This window comes from Capsella rubella, unplaced genomic scaffold, assembly GCF_000375325.1.
Source record: "Capsella rubella cultivar Monte Gargano unplaced genomic scaffold, Caprub1_0 scaffold_3, whole genome shotgun sequence".
NCBI lineage: Eukaryota > Viridiplantae > Streptophyta > Magnoliopsida > Brassicales > Brassicaceae > Capsella > Capsella rubella.
In genome coordinates, this window is record NW_006238921.1 from 14,185,225 (window position 1) to 14,212,232 (window position 27,008).

Consider the following 27,008-nt stretch of genomic DNA (forward strand, 5'->3'; position numbering starts at 1 on the left):
ATTGTTTTATAACCAAAGAATGAGTTCTCATGATTAGTTGACAATGAAAGTGTCAAACTAAGTTTGTAGATAAACATAAAGAAACTGAAAATAACATAAACAAAGCTAAAATCAATCTCCCAACATGAATCAGTCACAAGAGAGAACATCACAAGTTTTGACATCTGATAGACGATTCAAATCCACTTTAACCCTTAAACGGAAACATGGGATTTATGAAACAAGATATAATGACTTGCAAGACAAGCATCAAATTGGACAGTTAGGATCATCTATGACCTTAAAAGGTTCGATCTTTTGACAATGCAACACTTCCTGATCTTAGAATACAGAACCTTAGAGTCGGCATTTTCGTACAAACCCCAATTATCGAAATAGCAATTCATTGATTCAGACCACAGACCAAATGATTTACGAAATGATTAAATTATGTAACGGAATTGATTTTGCGAAATGATTTACGAAGCTCTGTATTTGGGGGTTTCTGATTCAGTGATACGACCTACCAGTTGAAAAAATCAAGATAGTTTGACACGAAACAAAATTTAGGTCCATGTACGAGACATTTAAAAAGATGAAGGGTTTATTGAGAAATAACCCAAAACTATTAAACCAGTTTATTATTTCCACGAGCGTGATGACGTGGTGTTACTTTTTTGGATATACTTGACATTTAGAAATAATATTTATGATAACGTGTTGACCAAGAAAATGTAACTTAAGAAGAGCTCTAGAATAAGAAAATTAGCCATTGAGATCTCCCAAGTCATAAATTGAAAATAAAGATGATCTCACACTATTGAGTTCTCTAGATTACTCTCCAATATTAGAGAGTATAATAATTAAGAAAAGAGTAAAAAAAAAAGAGTTTTGCATAATAATAACCATAAATCCTAAACATGAAAGATATAGTTTCTTGAAAAGATAAATTCAAAGGTTCAGCAGAAGTTTGGGAGAATATAAAAAGAGGATGGATCGTTTAGGCAGCAGTGCCAGTAGATTGACGCCTAAGCAGCCAAGTCATCCTCAGACTTGAGGTTTCCAACAGCACGAAGATCTCTCTGTACATTTTCGTCAGAAACAGATCCAAAGCAAACATGTACAGCTCACTTCCTTTCTCAACCTCCTCCATGGCGTTCAGATACTCCATGCATTTTTCAATGCTATACTCCTTCTTGACCGGAACAATCTCCACCTGCCCGGTAGCGTACTTTTGACATTCCATAATCATAGCGTAATCAGCTTCCTCTGAGTCTGACCTAATCAGCGGAGTAGGCTCACGACCATCATCATCATCGTCATCATCATCATCATCCTCAGCTATATTGTTTGTTTGGACTGCTGCTGGTTGAGTTGGTTCATGGTCATGATCGGTTACTCTCTTGTCATGAGGACGCGCTATGAAAAATCCTGGCTCGATACGTCCTTTGAAGATGGTTGCAAGTTTATCAGCGTGAGCCATATTTTTCCGTTTGAATGGTGCAGCTTTACCATGTCCCTATAAATCGACCAAGAACAAAAAAAACATTCAATATTAATTGTTATATATATATATATTCATTCACAAGCTGCATGCAAGTAATTGTGAGCTACGTAACGTTTTTAGTTTACCTTCAAGAAGTTATCCCAGTCCTCGTCCGTTGCTCCAAACTTGCGAGTGATGGGATCCCACTTCATGCTGGGAGATTCAATAAGTTGACACCAGAGCTTCCACTTTCTCCTGATAACTTCCCAATGGTTCTTGATTTGGGTTAGTGTGTAGCCTACCCCTTTAGCGCTACGATTGACCGTCTCAAGCATCATTTGCCAAGTCTCCTTTGAATAGGCTCCGTGAAATTTGGTCGGTGTGTTTCCTTTTAGATACTCTTTGTAACAGAAGTCGATAAAAACCGCATGTGTGGTTGATGACCACTTAGACCGATGAGTACGAGGAGGAGGACGACGAGTGGCGGCGACCGGGACATTAGACACGGGTAGCGTAGCTTCAACTCCACTAGTATCATTGTTTTCGTCAAGAGGCTTGCATATCTGCATCCTTTGGCTGCTACCACCTGAAGTTCCTTCACCATCCAAGTAACTCACTGAAAAGATGATATCTAGTTCCTTGTGGAACGATGGAGGATTGCACCGATACTCCCCAGCCTCAGGATTCACCTGTCACAATATAACATATATATATTAGCCTTCATAAACAAACAGACAAGAAACAGTTAATGTTGTTAAGTTGTACCTGTAAGTAGTTGGCCCATTCTTGTTCACTGGCTCCAAACGTGTTTGTCTTGGGATCCCATTTCATATCTTGGCATTCAATAAGCCTAGACCATACCGTCCACTGCTTGACCATTGTATCCCAATGATTCGTAAGATCTTCCATGCTGAAGCTCACTCCCGTCCTTTCCTGAAAACGTTCCAACATATGCTCCATTCCAAGTGGACTGTTCGATATCTTTTGAACGACGCACAAGTCCACAAATACTTTGTGGTGTTCAGGATTCCATGCGGCTCCGGACGTCATGATTCTTACTACAAGCATAGATAAACAAAGACAACAACAAAGATATATATAATAAGTCTTTTCCAAAACAATACATCATATCATATTAAAGACTTTGACTAGTAATACTGTTACAAAGCGCGTGAAGTAAACAATAATAAATGACAGGAATCGTGATATGATTGGTTAAAATCTCGCTAAATGATTTTGTCATTCCATGATTCTACGGATAGTCAAAATCCAGATTTAAACAGTAATCAAATCTCGTAGTCAAAATACAGATTTAAACAGTAATCGAATCTATACAAAGGATACATCCAATCTAAATATTTCTTGAAAATGTTACATCATGACTGAATTTATAACTAATCTCAAGACTAAAGCCATAAACTCATGAAAACAACTACCATAGACAATTGCAACTGCTCTTGTTGATTGGAGATGTATATGACTTGTCAATTGCAAAGAACAAATTCATATTAGCAAAAATTTACTTAGGACAGTTTCCACAAACGTAATCATACAAAGAAGAGGACATAGAATAATCAAAATAAGTTATAACAATGGTTTTTGGAAGGCAAAAATCCAACTAGATCGAGTTCTATATTATGTAATCTATGGTTGAGCTCTTTATTACACAAGATCTAGTGTTACATTATAACCTTAAAATGAATTTAATTAAATACAAAACGTTTACCGGAAAAGTAGGTAAAGAGTGAGAGAGATTCTGATTTGCTACGGAAGTGTAGCTGAAAGAACCAAATCAAGATTTGTGCTTTGGTGTTGGGGTTTGCACGTACCCCTCGAGAGATGGTGAGTTTTGTTTTGTGTGTGTGTGTGGTTGCCTGTTGTTGGATTTATTCCTGATGAGATTTCTATGCATATAAAAGGCTCTTTTATTTTGGGTTGACCCGGTTCTCTTTGTTGGAAACTTTTTTAATTTCTTTTGGCAAAAATTAAAATTGTTGTAAGAAAAGATTGACTATTAAAGGATATTGTGATTTTTATTGGTCCATTGAGAAGTTAGTCAAACTATTGAGACTACTTGGGTGTTTTTACCATAAGTTGTCTTCACTATTTAGGTATACAATCTTATCACTAGTAAGTTTTTTTTTTTTTTTTTTTTTTTTGGGGTGAAATATCACTAATAAAAATATGTTACCAAAAAACAATAAAGTTTAGATGAAATATCACTAATAAGTTTTTTTCTTTATTTTTTTTTTAATTTTGTGAAATATAACCTCCAGTATCAATTTTTTTTCTTTTTTCTTTTAGATGAAAATACCAAAATTAAAGTTCTATGCAAGATTGTTTTTTTCTTTCAAAAAATAAAATACATAAATAAGTTCGTTGTACACATTATTTAATTAATTTAATTATCGGTTTTTTTTTGTTAGATACATAAATGAGTTTACACGGGAAATTTTAAATATACATGTTATTTGTTGGGATGTTATATATGTTGTTTAAAATATTAATTAGTATGGGTCTCTACATATTGCATTGATCCTGGTCATACTCATACATTTGCAGGACATGTTGCTGCAGGTCTGTCGTCAAATAATCTTATTCCCACGTACGTTACACATACATATAGTCTCTTCTGATTGCTTGATTGCTTCTATATAGCTCATAGTGCTGAGTTACATCTAATCAGTAGCTATGAAGGAAAATAACTGGTATTGAGTATTGACGTATATATGAAAGAAAGATAACTGGCGAAAAAAAAAAAAATGGAAGAAAGATAACAAAATCTTTGAATAGGTGAATATCTAGGCATCTATTTTTCATATGAGTATATGACAAGTCTTTTCCTATGTGTTGGTTACTGATAGTTAACAGGTTATAAAAGGAAGTAAGCTAGACTTGGCTAGGGTTTTGGTTTAGCATTTTGTCGAGAGTTCAATAATTCTTTTGTTAATCAAAGTCCCTCTCTCTCTCTCTGTGTGTTAAAAAAAGTCAAGTACATGACTCATGATAGATAATAAAGCCCTTCAAACATTTGTGTTATGGCTTTCAAGAGTCATGCATAGAGCCGCAACATCACCAACTTTGTCTCAAACGTATTTTGTACAATATTTTATATATAAATGCAAATCTTATTGCATGGGAAGCCATTGCTACATGCACAGGATATAACAGAATCTTCTCTATATGATGTGTAGAAGGATAAGGTAGGGAAGAGAACGATGCAGGAACTGAGCTAATGCAAACGTGGTTGGTCCTGAAGTAGAGAACCAATGGTGGGGAATGCTGAAGGAGATTCAGATATATGGTTGCTTTTGGATTCATAACTTCACTAGTTCCTGACTTCAACAACATAGATTAAGATGTATTCATCATTATCCCTTTTCAGTTTAAATAAGAACTTGAACATGTATTGTCCTTGTAATGTAGGCTTGAACTAGTGTGTAAGAAACTGAAACTTTTTCCACTAATTGTTTCACTTATTATGACTCTAGTATGAAACTGTACTGCAACACTTTTTCTTAGAAGAGAACTCATGATGTACTTTTAGAACAGCTTAAGAAAACTCCCTACAAATATACTTTGAAGCCCCACCCTTTCGTATGATGCAAAACCATTATTTGATTCTTCATCAAATTTGCCGAAAAGAAGATTTGTTATTTTTATGTAAAAGTCCATTAATATAATACATGGTGAAGAAGTTGATCATAAGTCTTAACACCAAAATTAAACCATTCTAACCACACTTCGACTGAAAAGAGATAGCCTCCTATTAGTTATTTTTACTCATAAAACAATAGACATTTTCAAAATGTATATACATAGCTGGGCTAAATGGAATGAGAAAACCCTACACCTCACATCTCTGACAACACATTACTGATCTTCCGAAGCTCCTTAAGTGCTGTTGTAGTTGTGACTTGTCCCTTTATCATCAAATCGGGTTTAGCTAAGTTCCCTACCATTTCTGCCTGAACCCGACCAGGTTCTTGTTGGAAAACCAACTCGAGTACCTGAAAATAAAACAGGCAAAAATCATAAGATAAGCCGAAAAGAGTTGTCATGGAAACGGCTAAGTATATTTTTTACAATAGTCCAATACCGCTGGAGGCAAGAAACTACCATACTTGTTATCTTGAGAACTATACGTTAAATACTTTTACCAGTTCAATAAATTATTTTACTATATTTGTACTTATAATCTTTCTGAATATGCTGGTAACCATTAAAATATAGATATGAGAAATTACCTGAATGTGTTTGAGCATGGACTGGCCAAGGTTCTTCAGAGTCTTCATAAGATTCTGATCTGAGTCTCCATTTTGGCTAGAAGATGAAGCTTGGGGGAGGGACTCAGAAGAGCAACCGATTTGATTATTTTTAATTTCACCATTGGTTTTTGTGGCATCAGAAGCGTTTCTATCAGAAATCTCCTCACTAGAAAAGGTGCGTTTAAGCTTCCGAAACCACCTAGCTATGCCATGCAAAACCTTGTGCTCCTTCGTAATGCCCACAGATTTGGAATCGTCTTCGTCAGACTGAGTTACTGGATTCTCAGTTTTAGGAGTGGGAGATACAGAAACAGGTGAACTGAAACTTGTTTGAGGATCTTGGTAGTTTCCATCAGGAGACAGATTTGAACCAGTACCGCAATCTGAATCATTTGCACTGTAACTTGGCTCTATGGCAGGACTGATTGGATCTGAGGAGACAGATGAATTCTCTTCACTGGGTGAATCTATGCTTTTACCTTTCTTATCAGGAACAATTTAATCCAGTACTGCTATTTGAACCGTTCTCAAGGTAGTTTGAACCACCTCTGACAGGACTGGTAGGGTCTGAAGAGACTGCAGATGCATTCTCCTCACTCTGTGAATTCCCATTTATAAAACTCTCTTCATGAGCAGAATGAACATCCATAATGCCTTCTACAGTTTCTTGAGGAGGGTTGTCTTCCATGTTCATAGTCACAAGACCATCATCATCTATCAAATTATTAGCTTCCTCTAGGTTGGGACTGAGCTCTTGAGACAAATCTTCAAGCAAACTTTGTGTCACTGGAGATGAGTTTGCTTCCTTTTTCACATTTCCTGCCTTATGATGTGATGGATCACCCACTGCTCCGAAAAGTCTTGTCACTTTCGACCACCACTTTTTCTTCTGTGCTGCAGGAATCTGTTCCTCCAAACAAATTTGCCTTTCTTCTTCTTCGGCTTTGTGTAAAACTCTCCATTTCTTCTCCCAATAGCTTTCAGGTGCAAGAATCAAAGGAGATCTAGGTGAAGTGGAGCCAGATGGAAAACTTTTAGTTCTTGCCCGTACATACTCTGGTCAAAGACATCATTTATTGACAGAGCTGATTGTACCTCAGTATCCAAAACCAAAGCTTGTAACATCTTGGCCTTCTGTATTATCTTATTCAGGTCAACAATCTCTGGAAAATTTAACAGTCTCTGTAGACAACATGTTGCATTCTCAGTAGAAAGCAAGGAAGATCTTAAATATAATATCATCGAAACAGTCATTCCCAAGATTAAGGTTCCCCGAGGGCACTCAACGATCCCAAAGCTGTGGTTTCTACTATCATCATCAGTTGTATCCGTCTTTGCACTATTATCTGCTGAAAATATCTCGTCCCACACTAACAAGAGATCCTGAAGCGAAAACTCCCTTCCAAACAAAACTCTCAACCAACGAAGACCAAAGTACTGAGGTTCAACTCCCAGTTCAACTAGATGGCTATGCAGAGATGAATCAACAACAGCCAGGAGACTATAAAATGCTGTACAAGCTTCAAGAACTGGAGACAAGCCAGTGTGAGATCCGCTGGCTGGAGAGTAACAAAAAAGGCTAGCCATGGAAACACATCCATGATTCCCAGTCATTAGAGCATCAAACATACAGTAAGCATCATGTTCCATGAATTTTTCAGACAAGACAATGCCAAGTTCACTTTCTTCCCCATAAGCGTCACTCAACATCACAATGGACTGGATTTCAGGATCAAGCTCATCGAATGTTTTCATTTTCTTTGAAAACCCCTGGGAACCAGTTCCATCGTCCATGGAATCCATAAACTTATTAAAATAAAAAGTGCAAGTGATATCTCTTTCCTCCAAAGACAAACCATCAAATCTATCGGTAAAATAATCTTCATAGTCTTTACGCACTTCAGAAAGACGCATGGCATCAACATGAAGTACATAAAGGAGAGGTGCCAAAAGCTCATGCATTCCTACAAAGATATACGACCAAGCAGATGATATATAACCAATTGACTTCTTAGAAGGAAGTTACAGCAACAACAAAAGAAAAGCACCAAACATGTACCTTGCCTATAACCATACTCGGGATGTTTCAGGCACCACAACAAGAGAATGCGTCTCAGCATTCCTTGGCAGCCAGACGTTTGGAAATAACACCAGTGTTCTGGATATAACCTCGACAAGTCTTGGTCAAGTGTCTTCTCCAACTCCGCGATACGAAAGAATTGACCCCATGTACTATCTGCATAGAAATTTACACAAAACCATCTTTTAAGGAAACACAATCATCTCATTATGTTAACAAAGACCAACATATCAGACCAGTCCAATGACAATGCGAGCAAAGGAAACAAAAGCTTACTCGGATTTTGCGACAAGGGGTTGTCAATGGAGAAATTAGATGAACTATATTCATCTTTGAGTACTTGTGGATTGATCAAAAGACTTCTCCTGAGAAGAGCATATCTACATGAACGGAAAAAAAAAAACAGTCATTTCCAAACATTAAAATCCTCAAAATCCTGTTTTGTTTTTTTCTACTCTATATGAGCTTTAGGGTTTATGAAACAGTTCAACTACTACGTACCTTCGTCGAGAAGTGGCTACTTCTCTACGAAATTCATCGATTGAAGAAGAGAAAGACGGAAGAACACCGAGATTCACACGCCACCGAACTCCCCTGAGATTTGCGAAACGACGATCTGACTCGTCGGCTCTACTCAAAACCAATGATCCTGACGAGTCCGGTAAAGCTGGCTCGATTTCGGACGAAGCCATGTATTCCACTAATCTAATCAGTTCCCCAGTTAAACCAAGACACAGCTCCGAGTAAGCAAAAACTATATAACCAAACCCAGAAAACAATGTTAAATTTTCATGGACACTACTAGTTTATCACAAAACCTCCATGTTTTTCTCATTCATTCCACCTCGGAGATGATGATGAATGACTGAAGAAGAATAACCGTTGATTTTTTTATTTATAATTTAATTGAAGTTTGTCATTGAACCTAAAAATAGGTATTAGTATTTATTAAAAATAATATTGAGGAAAGAGTGTATTAATATTTGCCACTTGTCACAGAACATCAATTACCACTTAATTGAAAAAAATACACTCTAAATCTATAATCAGATTTTTCTCTAATTGACCATCTCTTAATTGACTAGGACTACTGTACCATTATTGTAATCCAAATATGGTTTTTAGTGCTAGACCAACAAATTCAACACTATTTCTCATTAAAAAAATAAATATAAATAACACAATGTTTCTTAATTGAATCACAAAACCAACTAGATCCATTAGGCATAGACCATGCTTATCTATGATATATTTATTTTTCTTAACATATGAAATTTTATTTTAGATAACTAAAGTTAAAGTTTTCCTTTATAGTTTATATATTAGAAAAATTATTATTTTTACTTATGTGATATTGATATACTTACATTGTTTTAAGAATAAAATTACAATAGTTACCGTTGGAGATTTAAGAAATCAAAATGATAATCTTTTATGTTGGAATTTAGCTTTACGTGATCTCGTTCATGCTTTGGCGGTTTCTTATGGATAGATGGAGAACTACGAGTCACTGAGTCATATATTACATAATGATTGATGTTTTAAGATGTTAGAATTTCATCGATCATATTCATACGACCGTGATTTATTTTTATGGTTGGCAAGATACTGAAATCTATCTTGGAGTGGATAATAACTACGTTCGTTTGCATGAAGTCGCGATGCTTGATCATAAGGCTTGATTGCATAAAATTTGAAAGGAGTATGTCGATAATATTTAAAACATCACATATTAAATAGACAGATAATGATAGATATATTTATGTTTTACCGGAACAATGTTTTTGTTAGTTTAAATTCATCTTGTTCAAGACGTAATAAGTACGTAGAACACTTAAAGCCAACTCAAATTACAACAATATTTTTAAAATCTTTATTATGAGTGATACAAATACATTTAAATCGATGTAAAATACTAGATTTTGTTTTCTTTCAATTTTGGATTGGAGATTGTATCTAGTTCAAACTATATATCATAATGTTTGGATCCATGAGTACGAATCTAATACAATTATGATAACAAATTTCACTACATTATGATAACAAATTTCAATACATTTCTATATCTACATAAGTTAAAAACTTTGTAATCCCAGAAATTTTGTACTTGCAATGAACAAATCTAAAGACTTAAAATATGGTTATGAATAAGTCCAATACTTCATTTTGTTGATATCAATTTATTTTCTTTTTATTTCATTTGCCAGAAAAACCTTGCAATTCAAATTTCTCATGATATTAATAAGCAAATATTTTTTATATATATGAAAAAGCAAAGTAGTTTCACAGTTTTAGCTATACAGTTGTTAAATGTAAATATCATCCTCTAATATATTTCTCAAATAGTATATAAAGATAATGACAAAGAAAAATATAATTTTTTTGAAGTAAGCGTAAATTTATAGGGAAATTGCGCCAAAATCGTTGATTTCTATTTTAGATTTATTTGATCCTAAAGTCTTCATAAAATCGCCATATTTATGATTTTACAAGAAAAAAAAATACATTAAGGTTAAATCACATACAAGTTACAGTTAACAAAAAATAAATGAAAAGTCTATTTATTACTTAAATTAAATGAGTGTAAATAGGTCATGATAGGTTCAAATGAACTAAGTTAAATAGATTTCAGATAGATTTAAATATGTATAAGGGTTAATAATTAATACGAGATGAATCTATATACTATGGTCTTTGTTATATAATAGATGACTTCTAAGAAAATATACACAGATGAAGAAATCATTTCATTTTGTTATTTTATATAAAAATATCATTTAATATCAATATAAACACAATTTAACAATTTCTAGAATATAAATTGTTGAAATCAATAAAAATCTTAATAATTATACATAGATTTGTGAGAAAATCATATAATTTTGAAAAACGCAAAAGATAATCTATTATATAACGGAGAGAGTAGTAGAAAGATAAATTAGATATAGGTTGTTAAAGACAGGGATTAAAGTGCAAAAAAAAATAAAAATACAATTGGACGCTACGACGAACCCAAACCCGACCGTTGATTCAGAGCATCGTCGCCGGTCGCAGCCAGTGACTGAACCGACCAAGCATGATCCGCAAGTAACCTATCTCAATCCTGTCTCAATATGAGCTCCTTCGTGTATAAAACTTTCTGGGTTGGTTTCTTCCCGATTCGGATTAGAAAAGTGGGGATTTCATAAATATCTTTGAATCAATTGTTGCTGTATATTATATAAACTAATCAACTAACAGTTTTATATGATCTTTGAACCGTTTCAATGACTTTGTATATGTATAATGTCTGTGTTTTGTTATATTCATCATATCACTTAGACTTGTTCTTGTGTATCACTACTTAAAAATTGAGGAATTTGATGTGTTTTATGTGTCTGTTACACCATGGAATTGCTCTAAATTGTTCTTGGATAGAGAAATGAATATTTGGTTTACAAATGAGTCTTATCATAAGGCTACTCTACAGATGTTTAACTTCTCTGTTATCGAGTCATGATAGCAACTCCAGTTCAAAGATATGTCTTGTTAGATTAATATCCATATATCTTCCATAGTCAAAATACTCCACACTATAGATTTATGTTACATACCAGTGATTGGTTTGCTACATTCCACTATAGGTTTGTGCCACATAAATGTATCTTTTATGCTCATTGGGTGTAATTGGAAAAGGTCAAGCAAATAAGGAGCTCGAGAGAACAGGTAAACCTTTGGCCATCGCCTTATACCAGAGAAAAACAATATGTATCCAGCGTTCAAGGAAATGTATGATAAGTGGGTGAGTACTGAGTATCCAAGAGTTTCCTTTTGTTTGAGCTAGCTCATACTTAAACCTGCCTGGATACATTTTCATTTCAGAGATAACCAAACTATAATTTTCTGTATGTAGCTTTTTTTTTGTCACCAGATGCAAAAAGCCTTACAGAATATATAAGTTTATTTGCTTCAAGTAATGTTGTTTGTTATTTGGCAGGGTTGAACGTGAAATCAGAGGGATTGCTATTTCCAGGTGGTAGAGGGGCTGCAAAAAAAAAAAGTCGTTGTAGGCTCAATATTTAATGGCTGAGCCAGCTTGTACAGATGAGTAAGTAAGAATATTACAACCTGAAAACGAACTAGACCGTTTCTTTTAATTGCATCCTCTATTCCTCTTCTCTATTTGTATACTACCGGTTTGTATTCTTATAAAACATGTAGGTGGGAAGACGACTAAGCTGAGCGAATAGAGTACAATGAGCTGATAACAGCGTTAAGGCTGAGATTGCCAAATCTCCTTTCACTCAGGTACATTTAGTTTTAGGATCCATATGAACCTATCTGAATTACTTTTCTTGTTACTTGGGGGTATTCTATCATTTGTATTACACATATTCCTCTAGTAGTCATAGAAGACAAGACTCAATGGGTCTGTTGATGTTGAGGCGTCTGTGAAAAGGGGGACAGCTTTTTTCCAACCCGGTCTTTTGGCTGAAGCCCATTGAGGAGTGTTTTGTGTTGATAAAATAAATCTCTTAGATGAGGGAATAAGGAATTTGCTTCTCAATGTATTGACGGATAGTATTAATATATTTGAAAGAGAAGTAATCAGATTTAGGCACCCATGTAAGCCACTTTTAGTTGCAATATAATTTAGAAGAAGGTGCTATACGAGAGCAGTTGCTAGACCGTGTTGCCATTAATTTAATGCATTGCTGGAGTGTATGAATCAAAGATGATAAAGACTGTCTGTTTCTGATCAATAATTTTCATTTCTTCTCCAGACCTTCTTATGACTTTGAAGGTCGAGTCGCAGCAGTTGGGATTGCCACACAGTCTCTGGTACACCGTAACAAGGTTTTCAGAATAAATGAAGAGATAGAAACAGCAAAGACGCAGGTATCTTCAACTGAGTTAAGAGATGTTCCTTCTTCTATATACAGTATATCAGAACTCTTTTTACTCTTCTACTTCTGAGACTTCTTACTCGCTTCTTAGATATATTCAGAGGTGAAGCTAGTCTCTATACTGGTACTGAAAGGTTACTCAATGATGATATGGATTAGCTTCTGGATGACTCTGAGAATGGTGATTATGATCCTGAAGCGAAAGAAGGTGGAAATAGCATTGGTGGCTTGGGAAATTCTGGTGATGAAGGTGGCAGCTTGAGCTGCTGTTCTAATGGTGTAAAAGCTTTCGATAGGATTCATCAGGCCATGATTTGGAACTCCAAAATAAAGGTCATGCATTTCGCAATAGGGTTCCCTTAGTTGAAACCAGCAATGAAAAAATTGTATCCAGGTCAAGACAATGGAGAGCTGACGACTATACTATGTGAGTACCTTTTAGTTAAATCCCTTTATTGATTTTTTTCAAGAACAAAGCAGAGGAAGAAATTACTTTTGAGATTATACACAGGGTAGTAGTTTACGCATGAAAGAGCATGACAGTGTTGTTTCTTTATTAACAAAGTTGGTAGTAATATCCAATGGTATGGGGAACCATATGATTTGTCTTCCATTTATTCTGCAAGACTGATAATGTCAAGTTGTTTAACCTCTACATGCTCATTAGACCACCTTCTCATTAGATAATGATTTCAATTTGAATATTTTGCAACACTATTGGTCCAATTGTTATATATTAAGATTTTTGCTTGATTATTAGGAGGTATTCGGAAAGGACTTTCTTTTACATGAGCAGATTTGTGAAGACGAAGACTGAGGGCTAAGTAACAGATACAAACTTGAAATTATGTGCAAAAGTAGTTAGAGAGACCTGGATGGAGAAACACCAGAAGAGGAGATGAAAAACTCTCTGTAGAAGATGAAGTTATTCGATTTTTCAGACTCCCCAGTGGGGTTGTTAAGTTCCAACATATGCTTCCTATTTACTAATCTCTAATGCAGTTAATAAAAAAAAAATCTGATTACTGGGTCTAAAATGTTCAAACTGCTTTCATTATGTAGCAGTAAGTTCATCAGATGTTTGCAGAACCATGAGGGATTGAGGGGCCTTATTTCATAGAAGTTGGAATTTGAACTAAAGAAGGTATCCGTGAGAGAAGTACTTGTTTCCAACTGTTATAGGTATCCAGCATCCAAAGTTAGAACAAGTTATGCTATAGCACCTCATTCAAATAGTTAATAAACATTGGTTGGTCAGTATCAGTTCTTCATATGCTCTAATGTCGTCGGTAACAATATCCTTAAATTCCATTGTCAGGTCAGCAAATGGTGCAACAACATCTGACATTGAAGAGTAGGAGGTGGGTTCTAAGATATCTAAACAAGGTTTCTCTCAACAACCTCACTATATTAAAGCAGTCTCTGAGAATTCTGGGGCTATAGCAACATTTCAAGATTCTGCAAATGAAACTACTTCGCACTCAAACTAGAAGGGCATGTGTACTATCAATATGATGTTACCTCGGGATCAAAGGTAAAGAAGTCAGCAGGTAAGTGTCTCTTTTTGTTCATTCATCCACGTATCAAAAGACACAGTAGTAGCACAACTAGTATTCTCGTCTCTTAAGGTGTAAGTGCAAAACAGAAGTGGAAAATTCATAGTTCAGCACTGCTCTCATCTTTTGTTTGATCATTGCCATTAGTAGGCACACTCTTTTTGCAACTTCTAAAATGTCACATCATTGTCATTGTCTGAGTTTTTGCCCTTGACGAGATTGAACAACGATATGAGCTTCGAAGACAAAGAAACAAGAGGAGAACTGGCTCTGAAGCAGTAACGGAGAAGCTTTCCTTAGACCTGAAGATCATGCCATTGAGACTTAGAACATAGAAAATCAAGGAACCTCTTAAACAAGTCTTCTTGTTTTAGGTCCAAGAGAGACTCACTAGTGTATGCTCATTCCCATAGTAGAAACGGTTGAGCTTCTTGGTGAAAATCATATGTAGTCTTGTAATGGTATGATCTTATTGGAAGTTTGGAACTAACAAGTTCAAGAACACATGTAACTTTGTACTGTTCAACACCTATGTTTGTAAATATATAAATGTTTGTGTTTCTTCATTGCTATTGCTTATAATTTTGGGGTATGAAAAATCAGATTCAGGGATAAGAATGCAAGAAACTAAAATAAAAGTGACCCTTTTAACACAAGAAAAAAATCTGACCGGGTTAATTTATAAATTAGATTCTGAAGTTTATATATAATGCAGAATATTTCCACAGGAAGAAATCAAATAAAGTTGTTTGTTTTAGCAGCGAGTTAGAGAGAGAGAGAGAGACAGAGCGAGAGGCGACAGAGAGAGAGAGAGAGAAAAGAGCGAAAACTTGGGTGAGTCAGTGGAGGAGTGAGAGGCTAAGTTGCAGAGGAAACGCCACAAATAAGCCCAAACGAGGGTGTTGCTCACTTGTCTCTTCGTAGTCATCTGGTAAATTGGGGTGCGAGATTGTTCTTGTGTTCTCCTTCTTGTACGAAACTTTTGTGTATGTGTATCGATGCTCATTGTATTGTTTGTTGTTCTGTACTGGATTTTGCTATGATATGTGGGAGGTACATGAATGTTTGTGGATTTACTGGAATTGAATTTTTGGTGTTTAGGCTCCGATGGTTTGATTGTGTTCTAGGGTTTTAATAAGAACGAATACATGTTTTGTTGTGAATTTCTCAGGCATTATAATGAATGGAAGATTATTTTTTTTCAGAGATTAAGACTTGGATTTTAGCATATTAAGAGAAATTTTACTTGACAATCGTTTTATGCAACCTGGATTTAAGATGCTGTAGATAGATATGTTTAGCTTGAATCTAGATTGAAGGGTACATGGGTTTCCAGATTTGAGTCATGTTAGATCTAATTTTTTTTGTGGTTTTCTAAACTTGGGTTGCTGGATTTGGATTTAGGAACATCCTGGACTACGAACTTAGTGAGAGGATTAATGGTTTTTCTGAATGGAAATTTTGCATTTTGTCACTAGAGGGACTAACTTAGTGAGGAGTCCTATACTCCTATTGGAGATGATGAGGCTTAGAATGCAGTGCCACAAAGCTATTAAAATAAGAATTAGGAGAGTAACCCTTTTGGGTTCCTGACTGGAATGAGTATAAAACAATGTGTTTGACTAAAATTATGTACTGTGAAACTGATCCAAACTAGTAATCAGAAGAGAACTTACTGTTTCTTTATTGTGGTAATCATAGGATTTGGTTTTCTTGCATATTGACTCTGTTCCATGTTTTGTTTTCTATGTTTAGGAGATCAGAAGCATATGACCTCTACCATTCCAGAGTGACTACATGGAGAAGTTGACCAAAAGATTCATCTGTACTTAGAAAAGTAATGTGCTTTCAGCTACTTTTGAGTTTCTCAGGAAAACATGTTGGCGGAAAGTTCGTTTAGCTCTTCTGTTGAAACTAGTCTGCTGAACGTATCCGAGTATCAAGACCCATTTGCTGCATATGATTGGGCGTCACTTGCTGAAACTTATCAGATGATCCACAAAGTTCCCGAACAGTCTCAAGTAAGCCTTTTTAAAGCTGTTCCAGTCACTGATGCAATGAATCTTGATGAATCAAAACATCCAAAACTTCAAGTAAGTTGTCCAGAGAATTCTGTTATGCACAAGGTAGCGGAAAAGGCCCTGACTTCACTTGTGTATCGTCGAAGGAAGAGCAGCTTAAAACCTGGGGGAACTGTAGAACTTGACCTAGGAATAAACAGGAAACAGGATGATTCACTTCATGACTCTATTGTCTCTTTACATAACCCTGAAGAAAGCACAAAAAGGAAAGATCGCTTCAACAACTGTCTTGTCTATAGCCGGAAAAAAAGGAGAGGGAAAGCCAGTTGTACTTTTACTGGAGAAACTACGATAAGAGGTGATGGGCTTGATGATGCTTTTGTCTCTGAGCATGACTGTGGAGAAACCAGGAGAAGAGGCAATCGATCAGATAATGTTCTTGTGTATAGCAGAAAAAAAAGTAGAGTGAAACTCAACAGTCGTAGTTTTAGCTCACATGTCATTGCAGGAACCAAGATAAGCTACGATCAAGCTGACTCTTCTGCATGTAGCCAAGGGGGACAGATTGTTAAAGCTGATAGTGGACTTAACCCTGGAGAAATCAAGAAAAGTGGTCATCAAGCTGTTTGCGGCCAGAGCAAGGAGTTAGTGAATATTGGGGAAACCAAGAGAAATGGAGATAGATCTGGTGTCTTGCTTATGTATAGCCGGAGGAAGCAGAGAGGAAAATCTATTGGTGTCCGGGTTAATGGATTTTTAGTTTATACCCGGAAAAAATTCAAATTCAGAGGACCTTTTGCTAGTAGACATGACCCAACCGTAACCAAGAAAAATGGTGATCGACTTTCTATTGTCAGTTCTCTAGCACTTGTAGACGATACCCAAGTAACCGAAGTGACATGTTCTTCTGATGGAACAAATGTCAGCTGTTCTTCATTGAATTCCAGGTCTGAACTTGATTCAAGTTCCAGTAAAAATAGGGAAGATGATTGCTGTTCCTCAGATGCTGGGGGGTCTGAGACAGATACAGACAGTAGCAGCAGCCCTTTCAGGCAGTGTAAGCATTGTGATAAGCAAGGAACTGTTGAAAAAATGCTAATTTGTGATGATTGTGAAGAAGCATATCATACAAGGTGCTGTGGTGTTCGAATGAAAGAAGTTGCAGAGATAGATGACTGGCTTTGTCCATCCTGCTTGAAAAATAAGTCATCAAAGACCAAGACAAAGGGGAGAATTTCACGGGAACGGAAATGGAGAGTTACAGTACCGTTTGTAATAGGAGTTCGAATAGGAAAAGAGTTTCAAGCAGATGTTCCAGACTGGTCAGGTCCAACAATGAGGTATGCACTTCGATAATCAACAGTCCTTTGAATTTTTTTATTTCTATCGTAATATCAAAGATGTCTGTCTACTGGTAAATGATTGTTGTTCCTTTCACCAAAATGAGTGTATTTTATTTGGTTGACATTCAAAAGCTATTTGATCTCAATGCAGTGATACTTCTTTTGTTGGTAAGCCCTTGGAGATTGATGAGTCGGAATACATTCATGTAAGCTCTCAGTATAGTGAATAAGCATAAGTTAGTCATAGAGTTGGCTGGATTTCAGATAGCTGCCATTCTTCTCTCTTTGCAGGATCTCAAGAAGGCCAAGAATAGTAAGAAACAACAGTGTGCAGTCAATTGGCTTCAGTGCAGGGAGGAAGATACAAATGGAGAGATCTGCGGAAAGTGGCGTAGGTAAGTTAAACAATTTTGTATGTTCCATTTTTTTTGGCTCATGCTCTCGTCTTGAATCTACCTTGCTATCTGTCGCCTTTTCTTTAGGCTTCTTACCAGTACCTTATTTCTTGTCTCATATCATAATTCAACCACTGGTGTAAAGTGAATTACTCAATATGCTTAATTTGACTGGATATACACAGGGCTCCTCGTTCAGAAGTACAAACCAAAGACTGGGAATGCTTCTGCTGTGTCTTTTGGGATCCATCACGTGCTGACTGTGCCGCCCCTCAGGTCAGAAACTCTCTTTACAACTATCTTCTTTTCCACAAAGAATATTCTTCTGAGGTTGAATAATTAGCAGTCATAAGAGTCTAGTATTTGGTAAAAGCAGTGAAAATTCTCGTAACAGTCTTACTTCATCTTTCTCCATGAACAAGTCATTTTGATTCTCGAACAGATTTTTGAATACTCCAAAAAACAAAATCATCAAAGTTTACACAATGCATCTTGTGTTCATTTTTTCAGGAACTAGAGACAAGTGAGATCCTTAAACAACTCAAGTACATCAAGATGGTTTGTTATATTTCTCATTGCTTGTTTTGATCTAATCCTTACCATAGTCTTATGTTCTCTTCAAGGATCTAAAGCTACTTCCCTCTGCAGCTTAGACCTCGTTCAGATGCCAAAAAGCGAAAGCTAGGACCAAAACGTCGAAATAAATCACGTAGCAAAGGAAAATCTTGATGGACACAATCAAATGCATATGCTTTTGGATTAGACACTATAGAAATTAGGAAGGTAATATCAGAAATTTTTTGTGAAGCACCACTGAGTTTTGTACCAATGGCTAAACTTGAGGATATCAAGTTGCTTTATAAGTGGTTAATTAGGTTCAGATAATTTGTTAGCTCCTAAAACAGGGGTAGTGAATAGAACGTTTGTATTTTGGAGCAGGTTCTTGGTTATATCTGAGAATTATCTTGAATGCAACAAAATCTAAAATCAGCTTGAAAGTCAAATTATTTTCATGAGATTGGATTCATTTTAAGGAATATGAGTAATACACATTCAAAGCTTGGATTTTGGAAGAAGTAAAAGAAAAAAAGTTACACACTGTGAGTTACAGAAAATCTGTTGCCAATATCACAAATTGGGAGAAATCACCATCCGTATTTAGCTTGTGTCTCGGCTTTTGTGAGCAATCCTCTAGAACGTCTCTCTGTCAACTCTGTCTCTTTGTGCTTCATGTCCATGAATAATGCAGTGATTTGATGTTTCCTCTTGTGAAGCTTCGACACTTTGCCTTTAGATGAAGATGTTTCCGGCTGCAAGACAAATGAGAACAAAGACAACATTTATAAGGCAATACAAAGAATTCAAGTATTTTCTGCGAGCCATACAGTAATTTTGGTAAAATATCAAATGGCTCAGTTCCTATACAAATAAATTTTGCAGCAAAACTTGACATACAAGAGACAATCTGCAAATCCTAGATTCTCCTGAGGGTTAATCTTTGAGCATATCACGAATATCTGATTACCTAATATGGAATTCTCCTACAAGCAAAGGTAGTAATAAGAGACCCTAGAGACAACTCGCAACTTGTTCCAAAGAAACTTTGCCGCAAGACAGAACAAACTTAACATTGGCAGCCACAAACAGGACATAAATTCACAACTCCTAGTCCTTACTTTCACCTACTAAATTTCAGACTTTTCTCAAATAAAAACTCCCTATGAGAAAAGGCTTCAGATTTACAGAACCGGTGGAAACTACAGAGCTTAGCGACAAATTCCAAGTTCTTCCAAGCCAAATAAAGACAAAGCAAAAGTAAAAAAGAGTTTAGAAAGCAAACGTAAACAAACCTGATAAGCAGGTCCAAAGGCGATTCCAGTAGATTTAACCTGATCAGCTCTTGGCCTATTCTTCATGAGCTCATCTTGCTTAACCTCAACTATCTCTGGCATCTGATTCCTCCCTCTCCTTCCCCTCCTAGCACCACTATCCATAGCTACAACTGCTTCAGGCAATCCCGTTGTAGCCTCATAACCACCACCGTTCCAAGTATTACCTCCATAGCTACTAGCATCATATCCCACACTTTCACTATGATTCGTTTCATATCCACTATAACCAGCAGCATAATAGTTATCTACTCCACCAGCTTGTTCCGTTCCGCTATTACTATGGCTAAACGATTCATAACTCTGGTTTTGATCACTACTACCTGACTCCGTTTGAGGAATTGCAACTGCAGGTGTCTCCGTTTCGAGATTCGATCTTCGCCCTGATCCTGATCCCAATGAAGGAAGAGCGCCGAGTGTTTGCGAGCTCTTCTTAGGTGCAGGCATGGCGGATAAGAACGACTTCACTGATGAATCGTGAGATGCGGAGGCAGATTCCATCTGCTTACGCTTCTTCCTCGCTTTCTCTTCTTCTTCGTCATCCTCATCATCAAAATTGCTCGGTCTAGGGTTTACGGGAAGCCTGATCTGAACGACACGTTTCGGAATTGACGACGGAGTAGGACCTTGTTGCCGTGAAATTGAGGATTTAGGAGGAGGGAGGGAGGAGAGGAACGGAGACGATTTTACTCGAGAAGAAGACGAACCCAAATTACCATCTTCGGAAGATCTGGCTTCTTTAGGTTGAGGAATAACTGAGAATAGAGACGAAGAAGAAGAAGAAGGTTTTGATGATTTCACGGTGAAAGCTTCTCTTCGATGTTGAGGTTCTTCTTCTTCGTCCGACGAAGCGTAGCTCGCTACCAGAGAGTCCATTAGAGAGAGAGAGAGAATTTGCCGACGCCACTCGCCGAGATATGTCTGAAACTCGGAAGTTTTTGTTGTGTATAGATGGGCTTTTCTCAGGAAAGCATTAAGGACCCATTTATACAAACATATAATACATTTGATAAAAGTATGTGGACCTTAAAATTTGAAATAAGCCCATAAAGGGAAGGCCCATTTATAGTTTATTGAATTAGATAACCGGTTTGATTTCTGTAAGATAACCAATCGTCGTCTCTCCCAATCTCTCTCTCTCTCTCCGTCTCAGTACTGTCTTCTCCGAATCTCTTTCTTTTCCGATTTAGCAGAGGTTTAAGTAATTGGATCTGAGGTAATACCACGTCTTAGTTATCTCTTTTTCATCTGAAGTTACAAATTCACAAGCTCACTGTATGCAATCTCCTTTGCATCTGGTTCTCTGCAATTTTTAGGGTGAGGATGCATCGGCTTTCTCGTCGGCCTTGGAGTTGGAATCTACATGGCTTCGAATCTGAAGAGCTGACTTTGTTACAACATGTTTTGTTTCAAAAGAAGAATCAAGAACAGTCAGATATCTCTACCCAACCAGTAGACTCATACTTTAAATTTAGTTAAGCACACTTCATTTCATACACACCTTCGATTCTTCTCCAATTTTTTATTTTTCAGATTTCGCACTAACTCAGAGTTGATTCAGGTAATCTAACCTTCTCTGGACCACGGTACAATGTTTCTGATGCAAGGATTAGTTCAAGTAAGCATTTTGGGGAAGGTTTTGATTCGATTCTCAGGAATATTGAGGTCCCTAATGACTGTGTTGAAACTATTAGAGATGTGCTTATGAAACACAGTTGGATACAGAAACATGAGAGTGGGTTTAGTAGTGAACTTGATCAGTACAGTGTCATTAGGATTTTGGATGATTTGTTTGAGGAGACTTTGGATGCGTCTATTGCTTTATACTTCTTTAGGTGGTCGGAGTTGTGGATTGGCGTTGAGCACTCGAGCAGGTCTATCAGCCGAATGATTCATATTTTGGTTTCTGGAAATATGAATTATAGAGCTGTAGATATGCTTCTCTGTCTGGTGAAGAAATGTAGTGGAGAAGAGAGCTCCTTGTGTTTGGTTATGAATGATCTATTTGAAACTCGTATTGATCGTCGGGTTTTAGAGACTGTGTTTTGCATACTGATTGATTGTTGCGTTAAAGAGAGAAAAACTGATATGGCCCTGAAACTAACTTACAAAATGGACCAGTTTGGCATCTTTCCTTCACCAGGGGTTTGTGTTTCGTTGCTTGAGGATATTCTGCGAGTTCATGGCTTGGAGTTAGCTCGGGAATTTGTTGAGCTCATGCTTAGTCGAGGGAGGCATCTAAATGCTTCTGTGCTTAGCCTATTCGTAAGCAAATACTGCTCTGATGGCTATTTTGATAAAGGTTGGGAATTACTCATGGGGATGAACTACTATGGCATCAGACCCGATATTGTGGCATTTACAGTTTTAGCTAATAAATTATGTAAGGCAGGGTTTCTAAAGGAAGCAACTGCAATATTGTTTAAACTCAAACACTTTGGTATCTCTCTGGATTCTGTATCCGTCAGTTCTGTTATCGATGGGTTCTGTAAGGTAGGAAAACCAGAGGAAGCCATTAAGGTCATCCATTATTTTCATCTTAGACCAAACATTTATGTGTACAGTAGCTTTCTGTCAAATATATGTACCACAGGAGACATGATTAGAGCATCTACCATATTTCAGGAGATTTTCGAGTTGGGACTCCTTCCTGATTGTGTTTGTTATACAAATATGATTGATGGGTATTGTAATCTAGGTAGAACAGATAAAGCTTTTCAGTATTTCGGGGGGCTGTTGAAAAGTGGGAACCCGCCATCCTTAAAAACATATACACTACTTATTGGTGTTTGCAGCAAATTTGGAAGCATAGTTGATGCAGAGTCTGTGTTTTGGAATATGAAAATTGAGGGTTTAGGACCGGATGTTGTAACGTATAACAATCTGATGTATGGGTATGGGAAGACACATCAGCTGAATAAAGTTTTTGAGCTTATTGATGGAATGAGATCTGCTGGTATTTCTCCAGATGTTGCAACCTACAATATTTTGATACATAGCATGGTAATTAGAGGATATGTAGATGAAGCAAATGAAATTATCAATGAGCTTATCCGACGGGGCTTCGTTCCTAGTGCATTTGCATTCACTGATGTGATTGATGGGTTCTCAAAGAGGAGGGATTTTCAGGAAGCATTTCTTTTGTGGTTCTACATGGCTGATCTTAGAGTGCAACCTGATGTTGTAACATGCAGTGCATTACTTCATAGCTATTGCAGAGCGCAGAGAATGGAGAAAGCTATTGTTTTGTTTGATAAGTTGCTTGATGCCGGGCTAAAGCCAGATGTGATTTTGTATAATACGCTCATCCATGGATATTGCACTGTAGGAGATATTGAGAAAGCATGTGAGTTAATTGGTTTGATGGTTCAAAGGGGAATGCTTCCAAATGAGAGTACCCATCGTGCACTAGTTGTGGGGCTTGAAGGAAAGAGATTTATGAACTCTGAAAAGCATGCATCCATGCTACTTGAAGAAATTGTTTTTGCAAAGGGCGTCTGATATCGGGAGGATAATAACATATCACATTCTGCAGCATCTAACTCTCTGACTTCTACTTTCTCCTTTTAATATGCAAACACAATCTGAAACCTTGGAAGCTCAACGACCAGTTTGAGAAAATAGAATCAGTGAGGTTCTTGGAGCAGAAAAAAGAGGAAGCTAGAGTTGATGATAGCGCTATAGATACAAAAAGGAAAGCAGCTTACTAGAATGGAATCGAACCCACATTGTAAATAACACGTAAGCTTTTTGTTTTTGCTTTTCTGTTATTTTCATGATATGCAGAATATTATTCTGTCAGAATGCCTCATGATTGTAGTCGTCTGATTAATTCTTTTGAAACTCTTGGAGACTATACTTTTTCAGTAATGAATATGTAAACTCTTTAATAAAGATTTTATTTGACTTCCAAAAGTGATGATAAGGACTCAATAATAAGTTATTAACTTTGACAATCTACTTATCTTGTTACGTACAGGAGTTCACAGTTTCAATTATCAAATTTGCTTCAGTTACAAATTCATTTCCTGGTTGTGTCTCAGTTCCAGAAAATGACTGAAATAAATGAGATTGGCGAGATCCATCGAGACAGATCACATTGCACATAGCTCTGATGCTGGGGAGTCTGAGACAGATACAGACAGTAGCAGCAGCCCTTTCAGGCAGTGTAAGCATTGTGATAAGCCAGGAACTGTTAAAAAGATGTCCATTCTGTTTGAAACCAAGATTTAAGAGGAGAATTTCCCGGGAACTGAAATGGAGAGTTACAGTACCATTGTAATAGGAATCCAGATAGGAAAAGAGTTTCAAGCAGATGCTCCAGACTGGTCAGGTCCAACAATGAGGTATGCAATTCGATAATCAACAGTCCTTTGAATTTTTGAGTTCTATCGTAATATCAGAGATGTCTGTCTACTGGTAAATGATTGTTTTCCCTTTCACCAAAATGAGTGGCTTTTATTTGGTTGACATTCAAAAGCTTTTTGATCTCAATGTAGTGATACTTTTTTTCTTGGTAAACCCTTGGAGATTGATGAGTCAGAATACATTCATGTAAGCTCTCAGTATATTGAATAAGCATAGATTTATGTTGTCAAAGAGTTGGCTGGATTTCAGATAGTTGCCTATCTTTGCAGGATCTCAAGAAGGCCAAGAATAGTAAGAAACAATGGTCTGCAGTCAATTGGCTTCAGTGCAGGGAGGAAGATACTAATGGAGATATCTGCGGAAAATGTCGTAGGTGAGTTAAACAATTATCCATGTTCTATTATTTGGCTCATGCTCTTGTCTTAAATATACCTTTCTATCTGTTCGCCTTCTCATCAAGCTTCTCATTAGTACCTGCTTCCTTGTCTTATATCTATAACTCAACAACTGGTGTAACAAGAATGAATAAATATGCTTAATTTGACTAATATACACATGGCTGCGTCTTTTGGTATCAGAAACTCTCTTTACAACTATCCTCTTTTCATCAAAGAGAAGTCCTTCCTAGGTTGATAAGTTAGCAGCCAGCCATGAGTCTAGTACTTGGTAAAAGCAGTGAAAATTCTCGAACAGTTTTGCTTCATCTTTCTCCATGAACTTGTCATTTCGATTCTTGAACAGATTTCTACATACACTGCAAAAAAAAATCATCAAAGTTTACACAATGCATCTTGTGTTCAATTTTTCAGGAACTAGAGACAAGTGAGATCCTTAAACAACTCAAGTACATCAAGATGGTTTGTTATACTTCCCATTGCTTCTTTGATTTCTCCTTATCATAGTTCTCTGATACATAATAATATCAAACATACTTTATTATATATTACATTCGACTTGATACTAGACTGTGTTCTGTTTTGAAGGTTAAAACTTTTTAAGTTTTTAACTAATCATCATCGCCAGTGATCTCCACGACTCTGACGTTACGATTCTCCTCAATCTCCGGCAACTGTGGTGGCGAAGAAGAACCATCTTTCGCGACGAACACGACGAGATAGCCATCTTCCATCCATGCAGTGACCTGATCCGTCAAGGCGTTGTTAGGAAGCTTGAATCTGCTCATGAACTTGTTGTCGCCAGTACAGATCTGGAGGTATCCTTCATCGTCTACGAACACGATTGCTTCGTCTTGAGTCACTCCCGGAAGATACGCTTTGAAAACGTGAGCCGTGGGAGTCTCCGTCCAATTTAGCTGCGTCTCGACGGTTGATGGGAATATTTCTCGAGAAAATGAAGGGAAGTGGTGAGAAAGAAAGAGAGATGATGATGGTGATGCAAAATCAAGAAAGGTGTTCATGAGTTCAAATGGCTCCAAGATTCTGTTGCCGGGAGATAGTCTCCGGCGATCATTGATCGGAATTATTGACATCTTCTTTTTTTCTCTACACTACACTCGAGAGTAACATAATCTAAGCTTATATAAATCATTTACTCGAGAGAAGTCTAGAGTTTTCTTGAGATATTGACGTTTCTGATAAAAGTAACATGTTAAGCCCAATGTTGTATATCACGAAAGACTTATTCCTTTCTCTACGATAATGTTGGTGTTTGTGTATAAAATCAAATGTAGATTGAAGGTATTTTAAGTTTTATTTGGTTGTGGTTAAATAAACTCTAGTGTGTCGTTTCTAGGCAGATAGATAAGTTTAGGTCATTCTTTTCTCTTCATAAAAAGTTTCACAAACGTAAATCAACTGAAAATATACAATAAAGATATGAACCACTCTCGAGTACAATTTAAACTAAATTATAAACACCACTCAGTTCACAGTTGAGATATATATTAATGGTCTTTGAACCTATGCAACATGCATTAGTTAATTGACTGCTACTCAAGCGACGAATCGATCTTCCGTACGGTTCTTGAGAAAGCAAGAATGTCCTCCGGCTTGCGAGTGCCACTGCCGCCGTCTTTTGCATCGTCACCTCCTCTGCCTTCCACTACAGATTCGCGAATGATAGCTCTCACCGTCGTGTTCTCTTCGCTCTTTCCCGCTGCCTCACTGGTCACGTCTCTCTTCTTTTGTTCTTTCTCCATTCTTTCTTTCGTTGCCTCCATCTCTGTCCTCTTTCTCTAGCAGCTTCGATGCGTATATCTTCTTGTAAGACTTCTCGGCTTATTTATGACATGAGAGCTGAGAACACGTGGCAACTTTGAAGATGCTTACGTGGTGGTACGTGTTTGATGTCAAGGGTGGATAGGTGGAAGGATGAGTCAAATGAAGAGGAAATGTTTATAAATAACCCTCAAAACGATTCACGTATTTCGAAGAAAACCTCTAATATTTTTCTTGAGAGGATGTTGTTTTAAGGATGTTGACGTCGTCACACATGACACATCCTTTAATCTTATCATAACACATCAGCACAAGTGTTAACCGATTGGTTCTTCCTAAGAAACTTTACTAATCATATCAACCCAAAGTTACTACACTGTTATTAATCACAAATGACACAACAAAAAGTGATGATAATTATGATTTATGATTAATGACTAGTGTGGATAGTTTTTTGGAAACTTCATCATGATAGCATTTTTACGTCTTTGTGTCGGATAGACCAACGTTGACCAACTTGTACGTGGTATTTGAGAAAGATGAGACAAATTAAACCAGTG

The 27,008-nt window shown here is 36.7% G+C and overlaps 7 protein-coding genes and 2 long non-coding RNA genes across 15 annotated transcripts; 4 read left to right on the forward strand and 5 right to left on the reverse strand.

Moving 5' to 3' along the window:
* Positions 1-948: 948 nt before the first annotated feature.
* Positions 949-3,306, reverse strand: LOC17890613 (L10-interacting MYB domain-containing protein). The gene is made up of 4 exons (XM_006299747.2): positions 3,192-3,306; positions 2,231-2,523; positions 1,612-2,154; positions 949-1,498 (listed from the first exon to the last, which is right to left on the reverse strand). The coding sequence occupies exons 2-4, from the start codon at positions 2,513-2,515 to the stop codon at positions 980-982; spliced, it is 1,347 nt and encodes a 448-aa protein (XP_006299809.1). The 5' UTR covers positions 2,516-2,523; positions 3,192-3,306; the 3' UTR covers positions 949-979.
* Positions 3,307-5,104: 1,798 nt separating this feature from the next.
* LOC17890774 lies at positions 5,105-8,658 on the reverse strand. Its single transcript, XM_023786121.1, is given in 7 exon segments — positions 5,105-5,475; positions 5,713-6,229; positions 6,231-6,786; positions 6,789-7,697; positions 7,793-7,969; positions 8,090-8,193; positions 8,315-8,658. Coding segments are annotated over 7 exon segments (2,610 nt in total). The 5' UTR covers positions 8,506-8,658; the 3' UTR covers positions 5,105-5,319.
* Positions 8,659-10,789: 2,131 nt separating this feature from the next.
* LOC111831709 lies at positions 10,790-12,689 on the forward strand. 3 transcript variants are annotated; one of them, XR_002834823.1, is made up of 5 exons: positions 10,790-10,956; positions 11,437-11,594; positions 11,790-11,900; positions 12,014-12,100; positions 12,577-12,689. It is a non-coding gene; the product is annotated as an uncharacterized LOC111831709 (long non-coding RNA). The 3 variants fall into 3 exon arrangements; XR_002834822.1 differs by having other exon boundaries at positions 10,790-10,900; positions 11,790-11,904; XR_002834821.1 differs by having other exon boundaries at positions 10,790-10,900.
* Positions 12,690-12,957: 268 nt separating this feature from the next.
* Positions 12,958-14,821, forward strand: LOC111831710. Its single transcript, XR_002834824.1, has 3 exons — positions 12,958-13,126; positions 13,460-13,881; positions 14,018-14,821. It is a non-coding gene; the product is annotated as an uncharacterized LOC111831710 (long non-coding RNA).
* Positions 14,822-15,019: 198 nt separating this feature from the next.
* On the forward strand, positions 15,020-19,091 carry LOC17891649. 3 transcript variants are annotated; one of them, XM_023785750.1, is made up of 7 exons: positions 15,020-15,241; positions 16,011-17,616; positions 17,771-17,825; positions 17,911-18,014; positions 18,200-18,290; positions 18,525-18,572; positions 18,663-19,091. In XM_023785750.1, the coding sequence occupies exons 2-7, from the start codon at positions 16,133-16,135 to the stop codon at positions 18,741-18,743; spliced, it is 1,863 nt and encodes a 620-aa protein (XP_023641518.1). In that variant the 5' UTR covers positions 15,020-15,241; positions 16,011-16,132; the 3' UTR covers positions 18,744-19,091. The 3 variants fall into 3 exon arrangements, with proteins under 3 accessions (XP_023641518.1, XP_023641517.1, XP_023641516.1); XM_023785749.1 differs by having other exon boundaries at positions 15,020-15,196; XM_023785748.1 differs by having other exon boundaries at positions 15,020-15,186.
* Positions 19,007-20,825, reverse strand: LOC17893386. Its single transcript, XM_006296652.2, has 2 exons — positions 19,865-20,825; positions 19,007-19,324 (listed from the first exon to the last, which is right to left on the reverse strand). Exons 1-2 carry the CDS (start codon positions 20,777-20,779, stop codon positions 19,160-19,162), a joined length of 1,080 nt encoding a protein of 359 aa, XP_006296714.2. The 5' UTR covers positions 20,780-20,825; the 3' UTR covers positions 19,007-19,159.
* A 199-nt stretch (positions 20,826-21,024) lies between these two features.
* Positions 21,025-25,348, forward strand: LOC17892497 (pentatricopeptide repeat-containing protein At2g19280). Of its 3 annotated transcripts, none has more exons than XM_023785660.1 (8): positions 21,025-21,119; positions 21,220-21,377; positions 21,465-23,644; positions 23,883-24,249; positions 24,403-24,457; positions 24,541-24,644; positions 25,081-25,128; positions 25,255-25,348. In XM_023785660.1, exons 2-3 carry the CDS (start codon positions 21,227-21,229, stop codon positions 23,402-23,404), a joined length of 2,091 nt encoding a protein of 696 aa, XP_023641428.1. In that variant the 5' UTR covers positions 21,025-21,119; positions 21,220-21,226; the 3' UTR covers positions 23,405-23,644; positions 23,883-24,249; positions 24,403-24,457; positions 24,541-24,644; positions 25,081-25,128; positions 25,255-25,348. The 3 variants fall into 3 exon arrangements, with proteins under 3 accessions (XP_023641428.1, XP_023641427.1, XP_006300135.1); XM_023785659.1 differs by having other exon boundaries at positions 23,947-24,249; XM_006300073.2 differs by lacking the exon at positions 24,403-24,457 and having other exon boundaries at positions 23,947-24,249.
* On the reverse strand, positions 25,255-25,944 carry LOC17892720 (18.5 kDa class IV heat shock protein). The gene has a single exon (XM_006299715.2). It carries the CDS (start codon positions 25,758-25,760, stop codon positions 25,278-25,280), a length of 483 nt encoding a protein of 160 aa, XP_006299777.1. The 5' UTR covers positions 25,761-25,944; the 3' UTR covers positions 25,255-25,277.
* A 90-nt stretch (positions 25,945-26,034) lies between these two features.
* LOC17891048 lies at positions 26,035-26,475 on the reverse strand. The gene has a single exon (XM_006300091.2). It carries the CDS (start codon positions 26,448-26,450, stop codon positions 26,220-26,222), a length of 231 nt encoding a protein of 76 aa, XP_006300153.1. The 5' UTR covers positions 26,451-26,475; the 3' UTR covers positions 26,035-26,219.
* Positions 26,476-27,008: the final 533 nt, after the last annotated feature.